This window comes from Hylobates moloch, unplaced genomic scaffold, assembly GCF_009828535.3.
Source record: "Hylobates moloch isolate HMO894 unplaced genomic scaffold, HMol_V3 SCAFFOLD_14, whole genome shotgun sequence".
In the NCBI taxonomy this organism is placed as follows: domain Eukaryota; kingdom Metazoa; phylum Chordata; class Mammalia; order Primates; family Hylobatidae; genus Hylobates; species Hylobates moloch.
Genome location: NW_026652289.1, coordinates 63,342,473 through 63,364,209, shown reverse-complemented (window position 1 = coordinate 63,364,209; position 21,737 = coordinate 63,342,473). Strand labels below are relative to the sequence as shown.

The 21,737-nt window shown below is 40.9% G+C and overlaps 1 protein-coding gene across 2 annotated transcripts in view; it reads right to left on the bottom strand.

Moving 5' to 3' along the window:
• Positions 1-18,720, bottom strand: part of LOC116481582 (dipeptidyl peptidase 8) — a 48,718-nt gene extending 29,998 nt beyond the window's left edge. Inside the window, exons 1-6 of one of the 2 annotated variants that reach the window (XM_058427628.1) lie at positions 18,638-18,720; positions 13,176-13,237; positions 9,342-9,442; positions 8,051-8,228; positions 7,039-7,198; positions 2,313-2,392 (exon numbers count right to left, since the gene is read on the bottom strand). In XM_058427628.1, the coding sequence (XP_058283611.1) occupies positions 2,313-2,392; positions 7,039-7,198; positions 8,051-8,228; positions 9,342-9,442; positions 13,176-13,208 (552 nt within the window). In that variant the 5' untranslated portion in view covers positions 13,209-13,237; positions 18,638-18,720. Of the gene's footprint in view, positions 1-2,312; positions 2,393-7,038; positions 7,199-8,050; positions 8,229-9,337; positions 9,443-13,175; positions 13,238-18,637 lie in introns of those variants that run through there. The other variant, XM_058427629.1, reaches the window with a different exon arrangement.
• Between the last annotated feature and the right edge of the window lie 3,017 nt (positions 18,721-21,737).

The following is a 21,737-nucleotide window of genomic DNA, read 5'->3' as shown; positions in this document are numbered from 1 at the left end:
TAATCCTTCAATAAATCTTCCTGTCAATTTGAGGAAACCACATTTAGTCACGCCTTCACTAAATCCTGGCAGCATACCTCAACTGTATTTGTCACACACATACAGGATGGAGTTCCTAGAGATCTCATGAATATGATCATCCAAGTGACAGCTAAAACAAATGCAAGGTACTTCAAAAAGGCAATTTTTTTTCTTTAAAGAATTCACTGAATTGGTACTGAGAATAAAACAGAGGGTAGATGTCCTTCCTTTTCCCTATCAATCTAAGCTCTGTATAAATGCCTATCACTCTTTGCAGGTGGTGGATTAAAGTTTAAATTTGTGGGGTAAGATAAACAGATGAATGAAAGACAACCACTACTTCAGAAGAAGTAAATGCAATTTATTTATTTATTTATTTATTTACTGGGTTTTTTTGAGCCAGAGTATCAATCACTCTTTCAGCCAGGCTGTAGTGCAGTGATGTGATCATAATTCATTTGCAGCCTGGACTTCCTGCACTCAAGCGATTCTCCTGCCTCAGCCTCCCAACTAGCTGGGACTACAGGTGTGCATCACCATGCCAAGCTAATTTTTTTTTTTTTGGCAGAGACAGGGTCTTATATGTTGCCCAAACTGTTACTGAACTCTTGGCCTCAAGCGATTCTCCAGCCTTCATCTCCCAAAGGGCTGGATTACAGGTGTGAGCCACTGTGCCCAGCCAGTAAATGCAATTTATAATGTAGATACAAGTAGTCTATAATAGATTTTTAAGTTACTTTTCAAACCACATGCTAACTTACAACTTTTGCTAGGCTCTAAAACTATGAAAATGCCCCTTTCTCATCAAGGAGCAATAATACATTTTAAAATGGTGGGCTTGGCCAGGCGTGGTGGTTCACACCTGTAACCTCAGCACTTCGGGAGGCTGAGGCGGGTGGACTGCTTTAGCTCAGGAGTTTGAGACCAGCCTGGGCAACATGGCGGAACCTCGTCTACAAAAAATACAAAAATTAGCTGGGTGTGGTGGTGTGTGCCTGTAGTCTCAGCTACTTGGGAGGCTGAGGTGGGAGGAAGGCTTGAGCCCAGGAGGCAGAGGTTGGAGTGAGCCAAGATTGTGCCACTGCACTCCAGCCTAGGCGACAAAGTCAGACCCTGTCTCAAAAAAGAAAAGAAAATGGTGAGCAGGACGCAGTGGCTCACACCTGGGAGGTGGCAAGGTGGGAGGATCCTTTGAGCCTAGGAGTTCAAGACCAGTATGGCCAACATGGCAAAACCCTCTCTCCTAAAAATACAAAAATTAGCCGGGCATGGTGGTGTGTGCCTGTAATCCCAGCTACTCGGGAGGCTGAAGCAGAAGAACTGCTTGAATCCAGAAGGTGGAAGTTGCGGTAAGCCAAGATCATGCCACTGCACTCCAACCTGGGCGACAGAGTGAGACTCCATCTCAAAAAAAAAAAAAAAAATAGGAAGAATAGAGGGAAAATAGAGAAGACAGACTAATGTATCACAAGTAAACATGACATGAAAGAAAACTGATAAACGTAGGGGCAAGTAGTAGATGTTTAGGTGTAGCAGGTGTTTAGGTTTGAGACCAGCCCAGTCAATATATATGAGACCCTGTCTCTACCAAAAATTTAAAAATTAGCTTGTCGTGGTGGTGTACACCTGTAGTCCCAGCTACTCCAGAGGCTGAAGTGGGAGGATCGTCTGAGCCTGGGAGGTTGAGACTGCAGTGAGCCATGATTGTGCCCTGCACTATAGCCAGGGTGAAAGAGCAAGACATTGTCTCACAAAAAAGAAAAGAAAATAAACTTTAGTAACCAGAACACATCTATAAAAGGACTATAAAATAAATGAGATTTATAATTTAAACTAAGATTATTTCTTTTCAACAACTTGAGTAATTTTAGGCTGTAACTCAATATTTTAAAAATATTGGGGTTGGCTGGGAGCAGTGGCTCACGCCTGTAATCCCAACACTTTGGGAGGCCGAGGCGGGCAGATCATGAGGTCAGGAGTTTGAGACCAGCCTGGCTAACATGGTGAAACCCTGTGTCTACTAAAAATACAAAAAAATTAGCTGGGCGTGGTGGCACATGCCTGTAATCCCTGCTACTCGGGAGGCAGAGGCAGGAGAACTGCCTGAACCCAGGAGGTGGAAGTTGTAGTGAGCCGAGATCACCGCATTGCACTCCAGCTCTGGGAGACAGAGCAAGACTCTGTCTCAGAAAAAAAAATACCAGGGTCATATTAAATTACATTACTCATTTTTAGCACTGCATTCACACAGTAATACTGACCAAACATATCAGCAGAATAAAATAACATACATTAGATCCATGCCGGCCAAGAACTTCCCATTCACCACTGGTAATTGCTATCTCCTCTTTGATAGGACACTTGAAATCACCTGAAGATAAATATAATTATAATTCAGTACATTATACCAGACTATAAGCAAATGAAACAATTAAGAACAATACTCTAAGCTCTTTTTTTCCAAAAAGTTATGTTTGGGGTAATAAAAATGTTTTGGAACTAGACAGAGATGGTGGTTGCACGGCACTGTGAATGTACCAAATGCCACTGCATTGTTTGTTTATTTTTATTTTTCATTTTTTTGTAGACAGAGTCTCACTCTGTTGCTGAGGCTGGAGTGCAGCGGCATGATCACAGCCTTGACCACTTAGGCTCAAGCTTTCCTCCCACCTCAGCCTCCTGAGTAGCTAGGACTAGACACCACTAAACCCAGCAAATTATTATTTTTGGTAGCAGTGAGGTCTCACTATATTGCCCACGCTAGTCTTGAACTGCTGGCCTAAAGCCCCCTGGCCTTGGCCTCTCAAAGTGCTGGGACTACAGGCATGGGCCTGAATTGTTTATTTTTAAATGGTTAACTTAACGTTTTATGAATTTCACTTCAATAAAAAAAGTCTACAGTTAAAAAAATCCAAGTTATGAGTCTTTACAATACTCTGGAATAATAATGGAATGATCTATTTAGATAATGTGAAAACAGCAAAAGAGATTTTTTGGCAAAGCCAGAGGAAAAACTCAAAAGCACCTGCATTCTTGAATCTTTGGTTAGACAAACAAAGAAGTCTAATGGATTGACAAAGCATTTCTTTTCTTTTTTTTTTTTTTCATAACTTGCTTCTGTTGATTTCTTTTTCTCTTTTTGTAAAACTTTCCCAAGACATTTTCAGATTTAAAAATAAATAAAGTCAGTGTTAAAGGTGTTGGTCAGCCTTCTTACTTGTACCCTTCTACCTCTGACACTGGGGTAAAGAAGGAGGTCCAGGGAAATGCAGTGATATTTCTGCCAGGATACTCCCCCTCCCCTAAACTCAGTAGTTAGTTGAGAGTATGACATTTACAGGCTAGAGAGACCCAAATACCTCTATTCCACCCCAGTGCTAGGTGGAAGTTGGGTCAGCTGCTGCCCCGAGCCAGCTTTATCTTCTGAGTGTGGGCTTTCGAGGAACAGGAAAACTGGCTCTTGGCCACTGTGAGGGGTACAGCTTTGCCACTCAAATATACCTTACTATGGCATTCAGGGAGCCAGGGTCCAGAGCTGCAGGGCTGGGGTCCCTGTCTCACTCCCACATAGGCCATCACATGACCTGCCATAAAGGCATTAAAACCAGCCCGGTGCAATCCATCCCCAGACACTGAATTAGGACTGGCTTGACTCCCTGGCACTTCTGAGGTAGCCATATCAGCCATTTCAACAAGGCATTTCTTCTAGAAATGCAACAAACTACTTTAAAACTCACAAAAGAAAATGTTTAATACAATTGTTCTTCATTTGCCAAAAAATAACCCAGGTAAGTGTTTACCATAGTAAATGTCAACATGTCCCATTTGTTTTGTTTTTGCTTTTTTCCCGTTCTGCTCTGTCCCCCAGGCTACAGTGCAGCGGCACCATCACAGCTCACTGCAGCCTTGACCTCCCCAGACTCAAGTGATCCTCCCACCTCAGCCTCCCAACTAGCTGGGACTACAGGCTCATGCCACCACACTTGGTTAATTTTTTTTTTGTCTTTTTTTGTAAAGACGGGGTTTTGCCATGTTGCCTAGGCTAGTCTCAACTCCTGGACTCAAACGATCTGCCTGCCTCAGCCTCCCAAAATGTTGGGATTACAGGCGTGGGCCACCTCACCCAGCACCCATTTGTTTTTATGAGCTTCTGTCTTGATGAGGTTCTCTCAGTGGCCTAAGGAACAGCTTAAAAAGTGAAAATCATTTCTGTTTGGACTGCTTGTATCTATTGCTGTGGGGAGTGACAGCTGATGACAGGCCTAGGTAGTGAGACAGTATTAGTGTCTTTCCTAGGGTTCCACGTAAGTTTTAAAAAAAATTTTAAACTCGAAGAGCACAAAAAATTAAAAAATCAATTTAGTACTTTAAATACTATAGACAGAAATTAAAAGATTAACATATAGATAACAAATACTAACTGTTTTACATTACAGCTCTTAAGAAAGCAAAGAGGAAGGAGAAGGAAATGAGGTAGATATGAAGGTAAAGGAGGATGACTTGGAGCAAGAAAGACTAAGAGGGCTATTATTAAAAAAGCAGAATATAACAAGTATCGTCCGAATGTAGACAAATTAAAACCCTGTGCACTGTTAGTGGGAATGTAAAATGGGGTAGCAGTAGCCACTACCATTGGTGTTCCAATGGTGTAGCTCCTATGGAAAACAGTATGGTAGCCCCTCAAAAAACTGAAAATAGAATTACCATATGATCCAGAAATTCCACTTTTGAGTACATACCCAAAAGAATTGAAAGCAGGGACAGGAACAGATACTTGTACACCCACGTCCACAGCAGCATTATTCACAATAGCCAAAAGGTGGAACCAATCCCAGTGCCAATCAACAGATGAACAGATAAACAAAATGTGGTATATATGTACAACAAAACCTTACTCAGCCCTAAAAAGGAAGGGAATCCTGACACGCACTACAAAATGGATGAAACTTGAGGACATTATGCTACATAAATAGGCCAGTCAAAAAAGGGCAAAAACTGTATGACTCTACTTAAATAAGACATCTAGAGTAGTTACATTCACAGAGACAAAGTGGCTGCCAGAGACTGGGGGACGGGGGTAATAGAAAGTGACTGTTTAATGGGTAGTTTCAGTTTTGGAAGATGAAAAAAATTCTGGAGACAGATGGTGGTGATGGTTGCACAACAATATGAACATAATCAGCCGGGTGTGATGGCTCACGCTTGTAATCCCAGCATTTTGGGAGGCTAAGGCTGGTGAATCACATGAGGTCAGGAGTTTGAGACCAGCCCGGCCAACATAGCGAAACCCTGTCTCTACTAAAAATACAAAAATTAGCTGGGTATGGTGGCGCATGCCTATAATTCCAGCTGCTCAGGAGGGTGAGGTAGGAGAATTGCTTGAACCCGAGAGGTGGAGGTTGCAGTGAGCCGAGATAGCACCATTGCACTCCAGCCTGGGTGACAGAACGAGACTCTGTCTCAAAAAAAAATAAATGAATTAACTAATTTAAAAAATGTATATATGTGTGTGTATATATATATGTATGTGTGTGTGTGTATATATATGTGTATATATATGTGTGTGTATATATGTGTACATATATGTGTATATATGTATATGTGTATATATGTACATATACACGTGTATATATATAAACATACTCAATGTCACTAAATTATACCCTTTTTTTTTTTTTTTTTTCTGAGACAGAGTCTCCTGCTGTCACCCACACTGGAGTGTAGTGGCGCGATCTCAGCTCACTGCAAGCTCTGCCTCCTGGGTTCACGCCACTCTCCTGCCTCAGCCTCCCGAGTAGCTGGGACTACAGGCGCCCGCCACCACGCCTGGCTAATTTTTTTTTGTATTTTTAGTAGAGACGGGGTTTCACTGTGTTAGCCAGGATGGTCTTGATATCATGACTTTATGATCCACCCGCCTCGGCCTCCCAAAGTGCTGGGATTACAGGCGTGAGCCACTGCACCTGGCCTTTTTCCACAATTATTAAAAAGGACCATGCCAAATCTGTTAAGTTACAAACGGCAGTTAAGCATACAACATAACTTACCATAAAGTGCTTCCTATTCTAAAACAAACTATATTATTAAAGTTGAGAACTGTAAACTCGGTTTTAGGAAAACCAAGGAAAAGTGTTCTATGTACCCATTCACTTTTTCTAGGCTTATGCATCCATTCCATATTATATTTTCCAGAAGGAAAACCACCACTTAAGGAAAACCACTTTTTAAAGAAAAATTAACTTCAGCTAATATAATATTTAATTTTACTTTGGGCAACATAATTATATCAATCCAAAGACCTAACTATAAATTAACTCCAGTGTAGATGCAGATATAAGAAACACCTAGTGTGTAAAAATATCTAATAATTACATAACATTTAAAAAAATAGTGTTGTCTTTTTTTTTTTTCTTTTGAGACGGAGTCTTGCTCTGTTGCCAGACTGGAGTGCGGTGGCGTGATCTTGGCTCACTGCAACCTCCGCCTCCTGGGTTCAAGTGATTTTCCTGCCTCAGCTTCCCGAGTAAGCTGGGACTACAGGTGCACACCACCACGCCCGGTTCATTTTTGTATTTTTAGTAGAGATGGTGTTTTGCCATGTTGCCCAGGCTGGTCTCAAACTCCTGACCTCAGGTGATCTGCCTGCCTTGGCCTCCCAAAGTGCTGGGATTATAGGTGTGAGCCACTGCATCCAGCCAAAAACAGTTTTTTTTTTAATGGGCTCACTTTAAACAAATTAAAAATTGCAGTCAAGGCAAAAGTAAAAAGTAAAAATCAGTAATCCTGCTACTTAGAGATTATTCACTATTAATACTTTATAATACGTGTCAATCCATTAAGAACTTTGTCCTGTGTTTTTTACACATACATGTATTTCTGTTTTAGTTTAACTTACATATTAAGTTTAATGAAGCAAGTATTGATGCTTATAAAGCATGCAAAAGATACATTCCCCTGTCCCTCCCACCTTCTGCTTCTAACATTTTTTCTTTTTTTAAAATAAAATGGATTTCTTACTTGGAGCAGGCAGCCCACCACTGGATCGTTTATATTTGCTTTCCTTTAAAATAGATGTAATTTTGTATAAATGACGGAAACCTGTTTTGCATTCAGAGGCAAAAATAAACTCAATTTCCTCTTCGTGACTTTGGGGAAAAACATGAAAGATGTCATGGATCTGTAAAATGAATAGCTAAATTTACTATACACATTATGAAAATACTACATAATTCAGTTAGGCTACAGGAAAAATTACTTGATAAATATACTTTGAAATATAAATAACCATCAATGCCAAAGGAATGCTATATTTACAGTAATAAATTTTGCTTGGGGCTTTCAGATTTATTTTACTTTAGTCAAAGACTTCTTCCACTGAGAAGTAAATGTTTTCAAATGGAGTAAAAAAGAAAAATATGACCAAAAGTTTTTTCTTACTCAACATCTCTATAATCCTTGAAACATGGCACAAGGTTTGTTTAATAATATAAATCTTGTTACAGAAAGATGAGGTAATTTTTTTTTATTTTTGTTTTCCAAAAAGAATTTTTCTAATAGTTCAGGGGAAAGCAGGTGTTCATAGGTGAATCATATGAAGCTTATATTCAGCTAGGAAGTGAGATGGCTTTATTTATTTTGTATCTTATTTAAATTTGTCTGCTAAATTGGAAAAGTCAAAATTCAATTAAGAATTGGTATATTTTGGTACAGTTTGCCAACATAAAAGAGAAAGTCTTTTCTAGACCAGACTCATGAAGTCCTCTCAGAAGCACTGATGAGGCTGTGTATTTAATATCTATTATCTCCAGGAACAAATCTGAAGCCAAGGAGATGTCATTTCAATGGCATCTACTTTCTATCAATACAAACCATTCCATTCTGGAACCATCACTCCAATTGGAAATGCTCATACTAAAGAAATAACACGGTCCCTTTAAACTTAAAAAAAAAATGCATTTTGATAGTTTGCTATATAACTTCATTAGCATTCTGAGAAAATATTTAAACAAGTACAGGAAAAAATGCATACATTTATCCAGATGTCTGTTGTTTCTTCATAGATAATTAGTGGCGTCACAGAGTCAGGCACTGACTCAATGAGTCTCTGCCTTTCCATAACATCATCTTCTACTGGGATAAATAATTCAGGTGAGATCAACACTATCTGCAGGCGAGTTTGGGAGCGATCTAGTAGGATGGACCAAGCACTATTTAAATAAATAAAAGAGAAGAACCGGAAATAAAGCAAGCTATCAGAAAAAGATTCCCCTATTATCTCCTTTGGCATCTATCAATTATATCTGTAATCACCATGAAAGAACTGCTTCAGTGTATATTAAATTATCACTTACAAATAGTTAATTAAAAATACACTTTAAGCTTGAATAGAATTTATAAAAAGTGGCTTTCTTGAAATTTCCAAAACCATAGTTGGCCTGTGAAAGTGTTTTATCCCTATAGGCTGGCATGATGGCTCATGTCTATAATCCCAGCACTTTGGGAGGTCAAGGTGAGAGGGCTGCTTGAGGCCAGGGTTTTGAGCTTACAGTAAGCTACGATCATGCCACTGCACTACAGTCTGGGCAACACAGAGAGAGATGCTGTCTATATAAACAAAAGTTCTGCCAAGTGCAGTGGTTCACACCTGTAATCTCAGCACTTTGGGAGGGTGAGACAAGAGGATCATTTGAGCCCAGGAGTTTGAGACCAACCTGGCAACACAGTGAGACCTTGTCTCTACAAAAAATAAAAAAAATTAGCTGGACATGGTGGCATGTCCCCGTAGTCCCAGCTACTCAGGAGGATAGCTTTAGCTGGAGAGGTTGAGGCTGCAGTGAGCCATGATTGCACCACTGCACTCAAGCCTAGGTGACAGATTGAGACCCTAACTCAAAAAAAAAAGTTTTCTCCCTTTAGTATCAATGTCAACAAATGCCAGTCTTGTGAAACTCCTGTTGTCTACATTAGACACAGAAACCATTTATTTGTAATCATCCTCATACAAAGCTCTATAATTATACAATTTTAAAAATACACATTTATCCGTGAGCCTTAAAGCCATATGATTTAATCACAAATAACACTGTGAACCATAACTGGCTGAGTATAAAGACTGAACTAAACTGCAGTGCACCTATGCCTATAGGATTACAAATGCACAAATCCACTTAATTCAAGAAAAATGCCTTGTGTAGTAATAACTGTACTGCAAATTTACATGTGAAGGCAGCTCCAACTACAAGACAAACCTAACAGCACAAATATTCCAAAGCTCTGGATCCTAAATTAGTTATAAAGAAGTAACAATTTAACATACGCACTATTTTCCCTCAGGAGTCCATCCAGCTCTGGCAATATATTCAACTCCTTCAAATAGAATCTCAAAAGGTTGAATTAGTTCCTTATCTATGACATCTATGATCTATTAAAAAAGAAAAGAAAGAATCTAGTTATAGAAGATTCAGATAAATAATTAGCTTGCTAGTCTACTTTAACAATTTATCCAAAAAGCAGAAAATTTTTCCAGAGTTAGGTATTAAAAAGGCACAAAGGATATAGCAAAACGAGGAGTAAATTCTGGGTTACCTGTACTGGTACTTACTTTTTGTGCCTAGAAAAGTTATAAGCACTTTTAACACAGCCTAAAAATCTATTTCTTTGAGTTGATACTAACAGAACACTTGATAATAACTAGTAAAATCAAGTTTTAATCACCTTAGACTCGAGTATCCAGAAAAATAATAGTCCCTAGTTCCCTATATTTCACCTAGAAATATATATATATCTACACTAATTATATTTTATTTATACATATATATGTATGTGTGTGTATATATATATATATATTTTTTTTTTTTTTTGAGACGGAGTCTCGCTCTGTCCCCCAGGCTGGAGTGCAGTGGCACAATCTCGGCTCACTGCAACCTCCGCCTCCCGGGTTCACGCCATTCTCCTGCCTCAGCCTCTCCGAGTAGCTGGGACTACAGGCGCCCGCCACCACGCCTGGCTAATTTTTTGTATTTTTAGTAGAGACAGGGTTTCACCATGGTCTCCATCTCCTGACCTCGTGATCCGCCCGCCTCGGCCTCCCAAAGTGCTGGGATTACAAGCGTGAGACACCGCGCCCGGCTATATATATTTTTTTCTTTTGAGACAAGGTCTCATTCTGTTGTCCTGGCTGGAATGCAGTGGCTTGATCACAGCTTACTGCCTTCGCAATTTCCCAGGCTCAAGTGATCCTCCTGCCTCATATCCTCCTGAGTAGCTGAGACTACAGGTAAGGTGTGTGCTTGTAATGAAATTAAATAAAATATTAATTTTTAAATTTTTTTGTAGAGATGGAGTCTCCCTATGTTGCCCAGGCTAGTCTCAAACTCCTGGGCTCAAGTGATCCTTGAGACACTGGAGTCTCACTCTGTCGCCCAGGCTGTAGTGCAGTGGCGCCATCTCGACTCACTGCAACCTCTGCCACCCGGGTTTAAGTGATTCTCCTGCCTTAGCCTCCTGAGTAGCTGGGATTCCGGGTATATACCACTGCGCCCAGCTAATTTTTGTATTTTAGTAGAGACGGGGTTTCACCATGTTGGCCAGGCTGGTCTTGAACTCCTGACCTGAAGTGATGTGCCTGTCTGCCAAATAGTTGGGATTACAGGTGCAAGCCACCGTGCTTGGCCCATTTGTGTAATATACTAAAGAAATAGTCCTGGATAGGCAAACTTTTTTCTTTTAAAAGTCTAGTAAACACAATTTTAAAAATAAATAATTTTTAAAAACTGTGCAAAGGATCTGAATAGTCAGTCCTCCAAAGAAAATATATACATGGCTAAAAAAACACAGAAAATGATTCCCAACATCGTTGGCCATCAGAGAAATGTCAATCAAAACCACAATGAGATACCACTTAAAACACAATAGGGGCCAGGTGCAGTGGCTCACACCTGTAATCCCAGCACTTTGGGAGGCCGAGGTGGGCGAATCACAAGGTCAGGAGATCGAGACCATCCTGGTTAACACGGTGAAACCCTGTCTCTACTAAAAATATAAAAAAATTAGCCAGGCGTTTTGGCGGGCACCTGTAGTCCCAGCTACTCTGGAGACTGAGGCAGGAGAATGGCATGAACCCGGGAGACGGAGCTTGCAGTGAGACGAGATCACACCACTGCACTCCAGCCTGGGCGACAGAGCAAGACTCCATCTCAAAAAAATAAATAAGTAAAATACAAAAATAAAAAAACACAATAGGATGGCTATAGTAAATATAATGGACAACAAGAAGTATTGGTGATAATGTGGAGAAACTGGAAATCTCATACACTGCTGGTGGGAATATAAAATCGTGCATGCTGAGTGTGGTGGCTCACACCTGTAATCCCGGCACTTTGGGAGGCCCGAAGTGAGAGGATCACTTGGGCCCAGGAGTGCAAGACCAGCCTGGGCAACACAGGGAAATCCTGTTGCTACAAAAAATAAAATTAGCGGGGCATGGTGGTGTGTGCCTGTGGTCCCAGCTACTTAGAAGGTGGAGGCAGGAGGATCACTTGAGCCTGAGAAGTTGAGGCTGGGTTGAGCTGTGATTGTGTCACTGTACTCCAGGCTGGGTGACAAAGTGAGACCTTTCTCTTTTTTGTATTTTTAGTAGAGATGGGGTTTTACCATATTAGGTACGCTGGAGACCTTTCTTCAAAAAATAAAATAAAATAAAATAAAATAGTGCAGCCACTTTGGAAAAACACTTTAGCGGTTCCACAAAAGGTTAAAAAAATAGTCATCAAATGACTCAACAATTCTACTCGTAGGTATATACTCCAGAGAAATGAAAACATAAGCCCACACAAAAACTTATACACACATACTCATGGCAGCATTATTCATAATAGTCATAAAATGGAAACAATCAAAATGTTCATCACCTGATAAATACAATATGGTATATCCATATAAAGGTATTATTCATCAATTAAAAATAAATGAAGTATTGATACATGGTACAACATGGATGGACCTTGAAAACAATCTACGTCAAGGAGACCAAACTACATATTGTATGATTCCACTTATATGAAATGTCCAGAATAGGCAAATTTATAGAGATAGAAAGTAGATTAATGGTTGTCTAGGCTGGGCACGGTGGCTCATAGTTGTAATCCCAGCACTTTGGAAGGCCGAGGTGGGCAGATCATGAGGTCAGGAGTTTGAGACCAGTCTAGTCAACATAGTGAAACCCCATCTCTACTAAAAATACAAAAAATTAGCTGGGTGTGGTGGTGCGCCTACTCGGGAGGCTGAGGCAGGAGAATCATGTGAACCCAGAAGGTGGAGGTTGAAGTGAGCCGAGATCACGCCATTGCACTCCAGCCCGGGTGACAGTGCGAGACTCTGTCTCAAGAAAAAAAAGGTTGCCTAGTGCTGGGGGATATGAAGAGGTTGGGGGATGATGACTCAGGAGTATAGGGATCTTTCTGAGGTAATAACAATGTTCTAAAACTGCCTGTGGTGATGGTTGCAAAACTCTGTGAATATACCAACAGCCACTGAATTTTAAAGTTTAAATAAATAAATCATATTACATGTGAGTTATATATCTCAGTAAAGCTGTTTTTAGAAAAGTCTAGAAGAGGAAGACTGACTCGGGAGCCTCTCTCTCTCTGCAGGAGAGAAAGCTATTCTCTTTTCTCTCTCTTTTGCCTGTTAAACCTCCACTCTTCAACTAAAAAAAAATAAATACAAGTCTAGAAGAGAAGATTGGTTTTTACCTAGTCTTGTGTGCATGCAGCTTATAAGCATTTGGCTGTCGAAATGGAAAGCAGTAGTACAAATTAACTGTGGGATATTTAATGCACCACAGACATCTACCCAACACAGAAGGTAACCAGTCAATAACTACCTTTTTTTTCTTTTAACATTAATCTGGAGAATAAAGGCAAACAGAAAAACTATTGGAAAGGAGTGGTTAATATGCATATCCCCATATTCCCATCTTATGAACCAGTAGGATGATTTACAAGTAAAAAGTTAGGTCAATCTAAAATCATGATCCACAGATATCTCAGCAAGTTCAATAAGTCCAAAAATAAAAAAGTGTATCAAAGAACCCTACTGGGCTGAATAGATTAGTCAAATTGACGCAGAAGGTCAACTCAGCATTTTATACTTACCCTTCCTTCAGCATCAATCATTATTTCTGACATCTTAAAAGTGACTTTAGGATTTGCTGTACCTTTAGAAAGAGACATAAATGATAGTAATGTTTATCCAAAATTACTCAAATTAATTTTGCCAGATCAATCCTCTTTACACTTTAGTTAAGTCAAGAATGACGTATAGGTCGGGTGCAGTGGCTCATGCCTGTAATTCCAGCACTTTGGCAGGTTGAGGCAGGTGGATCACCTGAGGTCAGGAGTTTTGAGACCACCCTGGCTAACATGGTGAAACTCCGTCTCTACTAAAAATACAAAAATTAGCTGGGCGTGGTGGTGTGCACCTATAATCCCAGCTACTTGGGAGGCTGAGGCAGGAGAATCACTTGAACCTGGGAGGTGGAGGCTGCAGTGAGCTGACATCGCGCCACTGCCCTCCAGCCTGGGTAACAAGAGCGAGACTCAATCTCAAAAAAAAAAAAAAAAAGAAAGAGACATAAATGAATAGTAATGCTTATCCAAAATTACTCAAATTAATTTTGCCAGATCAATTCTCTTTACACTTTAGTTAAGTCAAGAGTAATGTACGTGCCAGGCACGGTGTCTCACGCCTGTAATCCCAGCACTTTGCGAGGCCAAGGCAGGCAGATCACTTGAGCTCAGGAATTCAAGACCAGCCTGGTCAACATGGTAAAATCCCATCTGTACAAAAAATATAAAAATTAGGCAGGGTGCAGTGGTTCACACCTGTAATCCCAGCACTTTGGGAGGCCGGGGCAGGTGGATCACCTGAGGTCAGGAGTTCGAGACCAGACTGACCAACATGGTGAAACCCCCATCTCTACTAAAAATACAAAAATTAGCCAGGTATGGTGGCACGCGCCTGTAATCCCAGCTACTCAGGGGGCTGAGGCAGGAGAATTGCTTGAACTCGGGAGGCGGAGGTTGAAGTGAGCTGAGATCGCACCACTGCATTCCAGCCTGGGCGACAGAGCAAGACTCTGTCTCAAAACAAAAAACAAACAAACAACACACAAAAAACAGCCAGGCGCAGTGGCTCACGCCTGTAACCCCAGCACTTTGGGAGGCCAAGGCAGGCAGATCACAAGGTCAGGAGTTCGAGACCAGCCTGGCCAACATGGTGAAACCCTGTCTCTACTAAAAATACAAAAATTAGCCAGGCGTGGTGGCGGGCGCCTGTAATCCCAGCTACTCGGGAAGCTGAGGCAGGAGAATTGCTTGAACCTGGGAGACAGAGGTTGTAGTGACCCGAGATCGTGCCATTGCACTCCAGCCTGGGTGACAGAGCAAAAAACAAAAACAAAAACAAAAAAAAACAAAAATTAGCCGCACCAGGCTGGTCGAGCTACTCAGGAGGCTGAGGTGGGAAAATGGCCTGAGCCCAGGAGGTGGAGGTATAGTAAGCCAAGATCACACCACCGCATTCCAGCCTTGGCAACAGAGAGACTATCTCAAGAAAAAAATGAAAAAGAATAATGTAGATGGTCAGGGCTTTACTGCACAAGAATCTCAGAGCCCCATCTCAAATTCATGCTTTTTGAATATCAAAAAACAAGAGGTTCGGCCAGGTGAGGCAGCTCATACCTGTAATCCCAGCACTTCGGGAGGCCAAGGTGGGTGGATCCCTTGAGGTCAGGAGTTCAAGACCAGCCTGGCCAACATGGTGAAACACCATCTCTACTAAAAATACAAAAATCATCGGGCGTGGTGGTAGGAACTTGTAATCCCAGCTACTCAGGAGGCTAAGGGAGGATAATCACTTGAGCCCAGAAGGCAGAAGTTGCAGTGAGCCAAGATCACACCACTGCATTCCAGCCTGGATGACACAGCAAGACACTGTCTTAAAAAAGTAAAATAAAAATGAGGTGCTTGCCCATCAACCAACAAGTGGATTAAAAAAATGTAGTATATATACAATATGTAATACTACTCAACCATAAAAAGGAACAACATAAAGGCATTCACAGCAACCTAGATGGACCTGGAGACCATTATTCTAAGTGAAGTAACTCAAGAATGGAAAACCAAGTATCATGTTCTCACTGATAAGTGGGAGCTAAGCTATGAGGACACAAAGGCATAAGAATGATACAATGGACTTTGGGGACTCCAGAGGAAGGGTGGTTGGTGTGAGGAATAAAAGACTACACATTGGGTACAGTGTACACTGCTCGGGTGACGGGTGCACCAAAATCTCAGAAATCACCACTAAAGAACTTATCCATGTAACCGAAAACCACCTGTTCCTCAAAAACTATTGAAATAAAATTTAAAATAAAAAAAAAAGGGGGACTGAAAAGAGCAAGAATGAAATAAAGTGAAAAGTGAAATTATGTATTATTTTTACAATTGAAATGCTGTAAGAAGCAAAATGGAAAAAAAATCATTTATTATGAAAAATATCACTTAAAAATCTTTATTTGCTAGCAAAGACACCTTCTTCTTTTTTTTTTTGAGACAGAGTTTCACTCTTGTTGCCTAGGCTGGAGTGCAATGGCATGATCTCAGCTCACTACAACCTCTGCCTCTTGGGTTCAAGTGATTATCTTGCGTCAGCCTCCCAAGTAGCTGGGATTACAGGCATGCACCACCATGCCTGGCTAATTTTGTATTTTTAGTAAAGATAGGGTTTCACCATGTTGGTCAGGCTGGTCTCAAACTCCTGACCTCAACTGATCCACCCACCTCAGCTTCCCAAAGCACTGGGATTACAGACGTGAGCTACCACGCCCGGCACAAAGATATCCTCTAATTCATTCCTCAAGGAAACCAATTGTGTAGACATCCCTACCTTTGAAAAGAATCAAAAAGGATCACCCTTTAATTCAAAATCTATTTTTGTGATACTTAGTGAACAACCCATCATAAATAAGGCTAGAAATGACCAATGTTGTTGGCTACACCTTTGGATGACTACAGAAAGAATCTTATTTGGAAAGAGGAAATGAGTGAATATAAATGCCAATGGAGTACAGTACCTGTTTTAGGGTAACGGAATGAATCTGCCCTCCTTGTTTCCAACATAGGGGATGTAACATGAATAATTTCCACCTCAGATTCATCATTTTCTTCATATAGAATTCTAAGAATTTTACCACCACTGGGAGCTTAAAAGAAATTTAGATATTGAAAATTTAGAAGAATTATTCCAGAGAGTAGTCATAACCAACCATTCCTTCTAGTATCCGATTTCTTATAGTGAATAACTTATGTATAAAATATGCTGCCTTTTTTGTAGGAAAATATCACTAGTCTTTGTAGTAGCAAGGTGAGTTATTGTTAAGCCACTTCTTTTGGAGGGAAAACAACTGGAGATGATATGTATACATATTTTTAAAACAGGGAAAAACATTTTTGTAGGAGTTTGTTCTTGCATACCGTAAAATGCATTCTTTGTTGAAAAATGAAATATTTAATTACATTTATAATATTTCCTATTAAAAACATAAATACTACTTAAATACAGTTCAGTTGTTTTGAATAGTTTCTGTATTTATGTCAAAATCATCTTCTAACAAATACAACAAAACATTTCACATCTTAAAATAAAATGTCCAAATCCAAGACATGGCTTAGAAGTATTTTTCAGGGTCTCTTAGAGAAGCGTTCAGACTGCTAGCTCCAAACCATGAGTAGGTCATGAAATCTGTTAACGGTCATAATCAGTATTTTAAAAAATACAACACACAAACCACATCCTGGGCAACATGGCAATACTCCATCTCTACAAAAAAAATACAAAAATTAGCTGGGTGTAGTGGCTTGTGCCTGTAGTCCCAGGTACTTGGGAGGCTGAGGTGAGAGGACTGCTTGAGCCCGGGAGGCGGACTTTGCAGTGAGCTGAGATTGCACCACTGCACTCCAGCCTGTGCAACAGAGACTCCGCCTCAAAAAAAAAAAAAAAAAAACCCCAAAACAAAAACAAAACAACATAACAGTATCAGGGAGCATTACACATAAGAATAAGTATTGCTTCTTGAAATTTGTTTTCAGTTTTATCTATACAGTATATGTATTAGGCCACAATATAAGTACACTTCTAACTGGATCATGGTCAAAAAGTTTGAAAGCCATGCTTTAGTGAGCTTCTTCTCAAAGAGTGAGATACTTGTGAATTTGCCCCAAGAATGGCAGGAATTTGTTCCCTTTTATCCTATCCATTCATACACTGATTTGGTCATCTGTTTAACAGACTCTCTAGTCAATCACACATTTTTATAGCAACACATTAAGGTGTGGTTTTTTGTTTGTTTTCGAGACGGAGTCTCGCTCTGCTGCCAGGCTGGAGCGCAGTGGCGCGATCTCAGCTCACTGCAATCTCCATCTCCCGGGTTCAATTGATTCTTCTGCCTCAGCCTCCCGAGTAGCTGGGACTACAGGTGCACACCACCACACCCAGCTAATTTTTTGTATTTTAGTAGAGATGGGATTTCACCATGTTGGCCAGAATGGTCTCGATCTCCTGACCTCATGATTCACCCGCCTTGGCCTCCCAAAGTGCTGGGATTACATGCGTGAGTCACCGTGCCAGGCCAAGGTGTGGTATTTTTTATTTTGCCACCAATGCTGCCAGCATTACCAAGACCAGCCTCTAGGAGAAAAACTGGTAAAGAGAATTGAGGGGCCAGAGGCATTAAACCACAATACAATGGTTTTTACTAGACTTCATTATGATGAAATATAATCTACTTTTTTTCTTTTTTTTGAGACGGAGTCTCGCTGTGTCGCCCAGGCTGGAGTGCAGTGGCGTGATCTCAGCTCACTGCAAGCTCCGCCTCCCAGGTTCACATCATTCTTTTGCCTCGGCCTCCTGAGTAGCTGGGACTACAGGCACCCCCCACCACACCCGGCTAATTTTTTTTTTTTTTTTAGTAGAGACGGGGTTTCACTGTGTTAGCCAGGATGGTCTCGATCTCCTGACCTCGTGATCCACCCGCCTCGGCCTTCCAAAGTGCTGGGATTACAGGTGTGAGCCACCACACCCGGCCATAATCTACATATTTTTGAGACAGAGTTTTGCTCTCATTGCCCAAGCTGGAGTGCAATAGTGTGATCCTGGCTCACTGTAACCTCTGTCTCCTGGGTTCAAGCGATTCTCCTGCTTCAGCCTCCCGAGTAGCTGGGATTACAGGCACATGCCACCATGCCTGGCTAATTTTTTGTATGTTTATTAGAAACGGGGTTTCATCATGTTAGCCAGGCTGGTCTCGAACTCCTGACCTCAGGTAATCCGCCTGCCTTGGCCTCCCAAAGCGCTGGGATTACAGGTGTTAGCCACTGCGCCCAGCCTAATCTACATATTTTAAATAACTACTGGCATGAATCAATCATCATCACTTTGGAATCTATTATCCACTTTCGAATCTATTATCCAAGATTTAGAATCTGTGTACTTAAATGACAGTTGAATCTTAAAATACTTTAATTGACCCATAATGTATTATTTTGAACCCCCTTACTTGTTTCAGCTTTTGGACACCACCAATAGCCAGAATATCTATCAAATTCTTCTTGGAGAACAAAGGTAGCGACTCCAGCTGATCTGGCATCTTCTTCCATGTTGGCTAGCTCTAGACAAATATAAAAGGCAAAATTATCACAGAAAGCTATCTTTTCATAGGTACAAAGCAAAATGATTCAGTTTATTTGGAAAGGTGGCTGGAGTACAGTGGTAAACTCTGGAGCTGAATGCACTGAGTTCAAATCTGGGGTCCATCATGTATGTACTGTCTGACTTTGGGCAAATCATCCAATCTCATTCCACTGCAGTATCCCATTTGTAAATGAGAATAAAAGGCTACCTTGTGAGGTTGATATGAAGATTAAATTAATTAATTTACATAAAGCTCTTAGAACAAAGTCTGGACCACAGTACATGCTCCAAATAAATGTTATTATTTTCCCAATTAGCAGGATCATGGAAAAAAGATTACATGAAAAGGAGCACAGTATAGGGGACATGTAACTCTCTTACACAGAGAAGTATATCTTAGACCTAGAGTGAATAGGTCATATAATTCAACCATTCTTCTTTCATCTCATTCAGTTGGAGCAGCTCAGCTTTCATCTGTTTTACACTTAGGTTTCAGCAAATAGTTTGAAGGGGACTCTTATTTTAAAAGAAAACCACAAAGCCATAATTATATAAGATTTTGAGGCCAGGCGTGGTGGCTCATGCCTGTAATCCCAGCACTTCGGGAGGCCGAGGCAGATGGATTACAAGGTCAGGAGTTTGAAACCAGCCTGGCCAATATGGTGAAACTCCATCTCTACTAAAAATACAAAGATTAGCCGGGCATGGTGCCAGGCGCCTGTACTCTCAGCTACTCGGGAGGCTGAGGCAGGAGAATCGCTTGAACCTGGGAGGTGGACGTTGCAGTGAGCCAAGATCACAACATCACTGCCCTCCAGCCTGGGTGACAGAATAAGACTCCGTCTCAAAAAAAAAAAAAAAAAAAGATTTTGTGTCATGAGGAAATGTTTACAATATACTTGAATAAAATAAATCAGATTACTGAATAGCATTTATACTGTGATTCCATTTATAAAAATGCATTTTTAAAAAGTGCTGATATAAACTGAAATATGGTTATCTCCAAGTAGTGAGATTTTGAGTAGGATTTAAAAAATGCTTTATAATTTACAAATTCTTAAATGTACTATTTTTGAAAAACACATATATGTATCACCACTTACACTTATCGCCACTTACACTTCCAGTACCCAAGAATGTTTTCTCATGCTCCTTCCCAGTCAAGGCCCAGTCCCAACCCAGAAACAATCACTGATCTGATTTCTATCACCAGAGGTTAGGTTTGCATATTCTAGAAGTTCATATAAATGAAATCATACAGTATGTATATATTTGTGTTTGGCTTCTTTTGAGTTTCAATATTGTTACATGTGTCAGTAGTTAATTCCTGTTTACTGCTGAGTTGTATTCCATTGCATACCATAGTTCTTTTATCTGTTAATGGATATCTTGCCTGTTTCCAGTTTCTGTCTATTATGACTAAAGATGCTACGAACTTTTTTTTTTTTTTATTGAGACGGAGTCTCGCTCTGTTGTCCAAACTGGAGTGCAGTGGCGCGATCTCGGCTCACTGAAAGCTCTGCCTCCCAGGTTCACGCCATTCTCCTGCCTCAGCCTCCCTAGTAGCTGGGACTACAGGCGCCCGCCACGATGCCCGGCTAATTTTTTGTATTTTTAGTAGACACAAGGTTTCACCATGTTAGCCAGAATGGTCTTGATCTCCTGACCTCGTGATCCACCCACCTCGGCCTCCCAAAGTGCTGGGATTACAGACGTGAGCCACCGCGCCTGGCCACATTATTACTGAGTAAGAATTTCTGTGGGCCAGGTGCGGTGGCTCACGCCTGTAATCTCAACACTTTGGGAGGCTGAGGAGGGCGGATTGCTTGAGCTCAAGAGTTTGAGACCAGCCTTGGCAACATAGTGAAATCCCGCCTCTACAAAAAATACAAAAATTAACCAGGTGTGATGGCAGGTGCCTATGGTCCCAGTTACTCGGGAGGCTGAGGTAGAAGAATCGCTTGAGTCTGGGAGAAGGAGAATGCAGTGAGCCGAGATCACGCCACTGCACTCCAGCCTGGGTGACAGAGTGAGAACATGTCTCAAAAAAGAAAAAAAAAAAGGGAATTTTTGAGAACATGTTTTCGTTTCTCCTAAGTAAATACCTACGAGTAATATGGCTGGTTAGTGTGGTAAGTGTGTGTTTAACTTCGTAAGAAAGTGCCAGTTATCCAAAGTATTTCTATTATTTTATACCTTACTATCAAAGTATGAAAGTTCTTCTCCAACATTTGGTGTTCTCAGTATTTCTCACTTTAGCCAGTCTAGTAGGCATTACATATCTCATAGTGACTTTAAATTTTATTTTTGAGACAGGGTCTTGCTCTGTCACCAAGGGTAGAGCGCAGGGGTGAGATCTCGGGTCACTGCAGCCTTCATCTCCTGGGCTCAAGCAATCCTCCTGCCTCAGCCTCCCAAGTAGCTGCGACACAGGCATATGTCACTAAGCCCAGCTAATTTTTAAAAACATTTTTGTAGCGATGAGGTCTCATTATGTTTCCCAGGCTGGTCTCAAACCCCTGAGCTCAAGTAATCCTCTAACCTTGGCCTCCCAAAGTGCTAGGATTACAGGTGCGAGCCACTGCACCTGGCCTGATTTTAATTTTACAGGCAAGTTTTATTATTTTTGCTTATTTATATTTTCTATATAGTCTGACATAATGTACAGTACAAACCAATGATTTTTTTATCCAGAAAGTTTGAATCCAAAAAGAAATATTTGGAATTCAGAATTTGGAAGAGCTCTCTCTCTTTTCTTTCCTTTTCTGTTTTCTTCCTCTCTCTTTTTTTTTTTTTTTAGATGGAGTTTTGCTCTTGTTGCCCAGGCTGGAGTGCAATACGCCATCTCGGCTCACCGCAACCTCCACTTCCCGGGTTCAAGCGATTCTCCTGCCTCAGCCTCCCAAGTAGCTGGGATTACAGGCATGTGCCACCACCCCGGCTAATTCTGTATTTTTAGTAGAGAC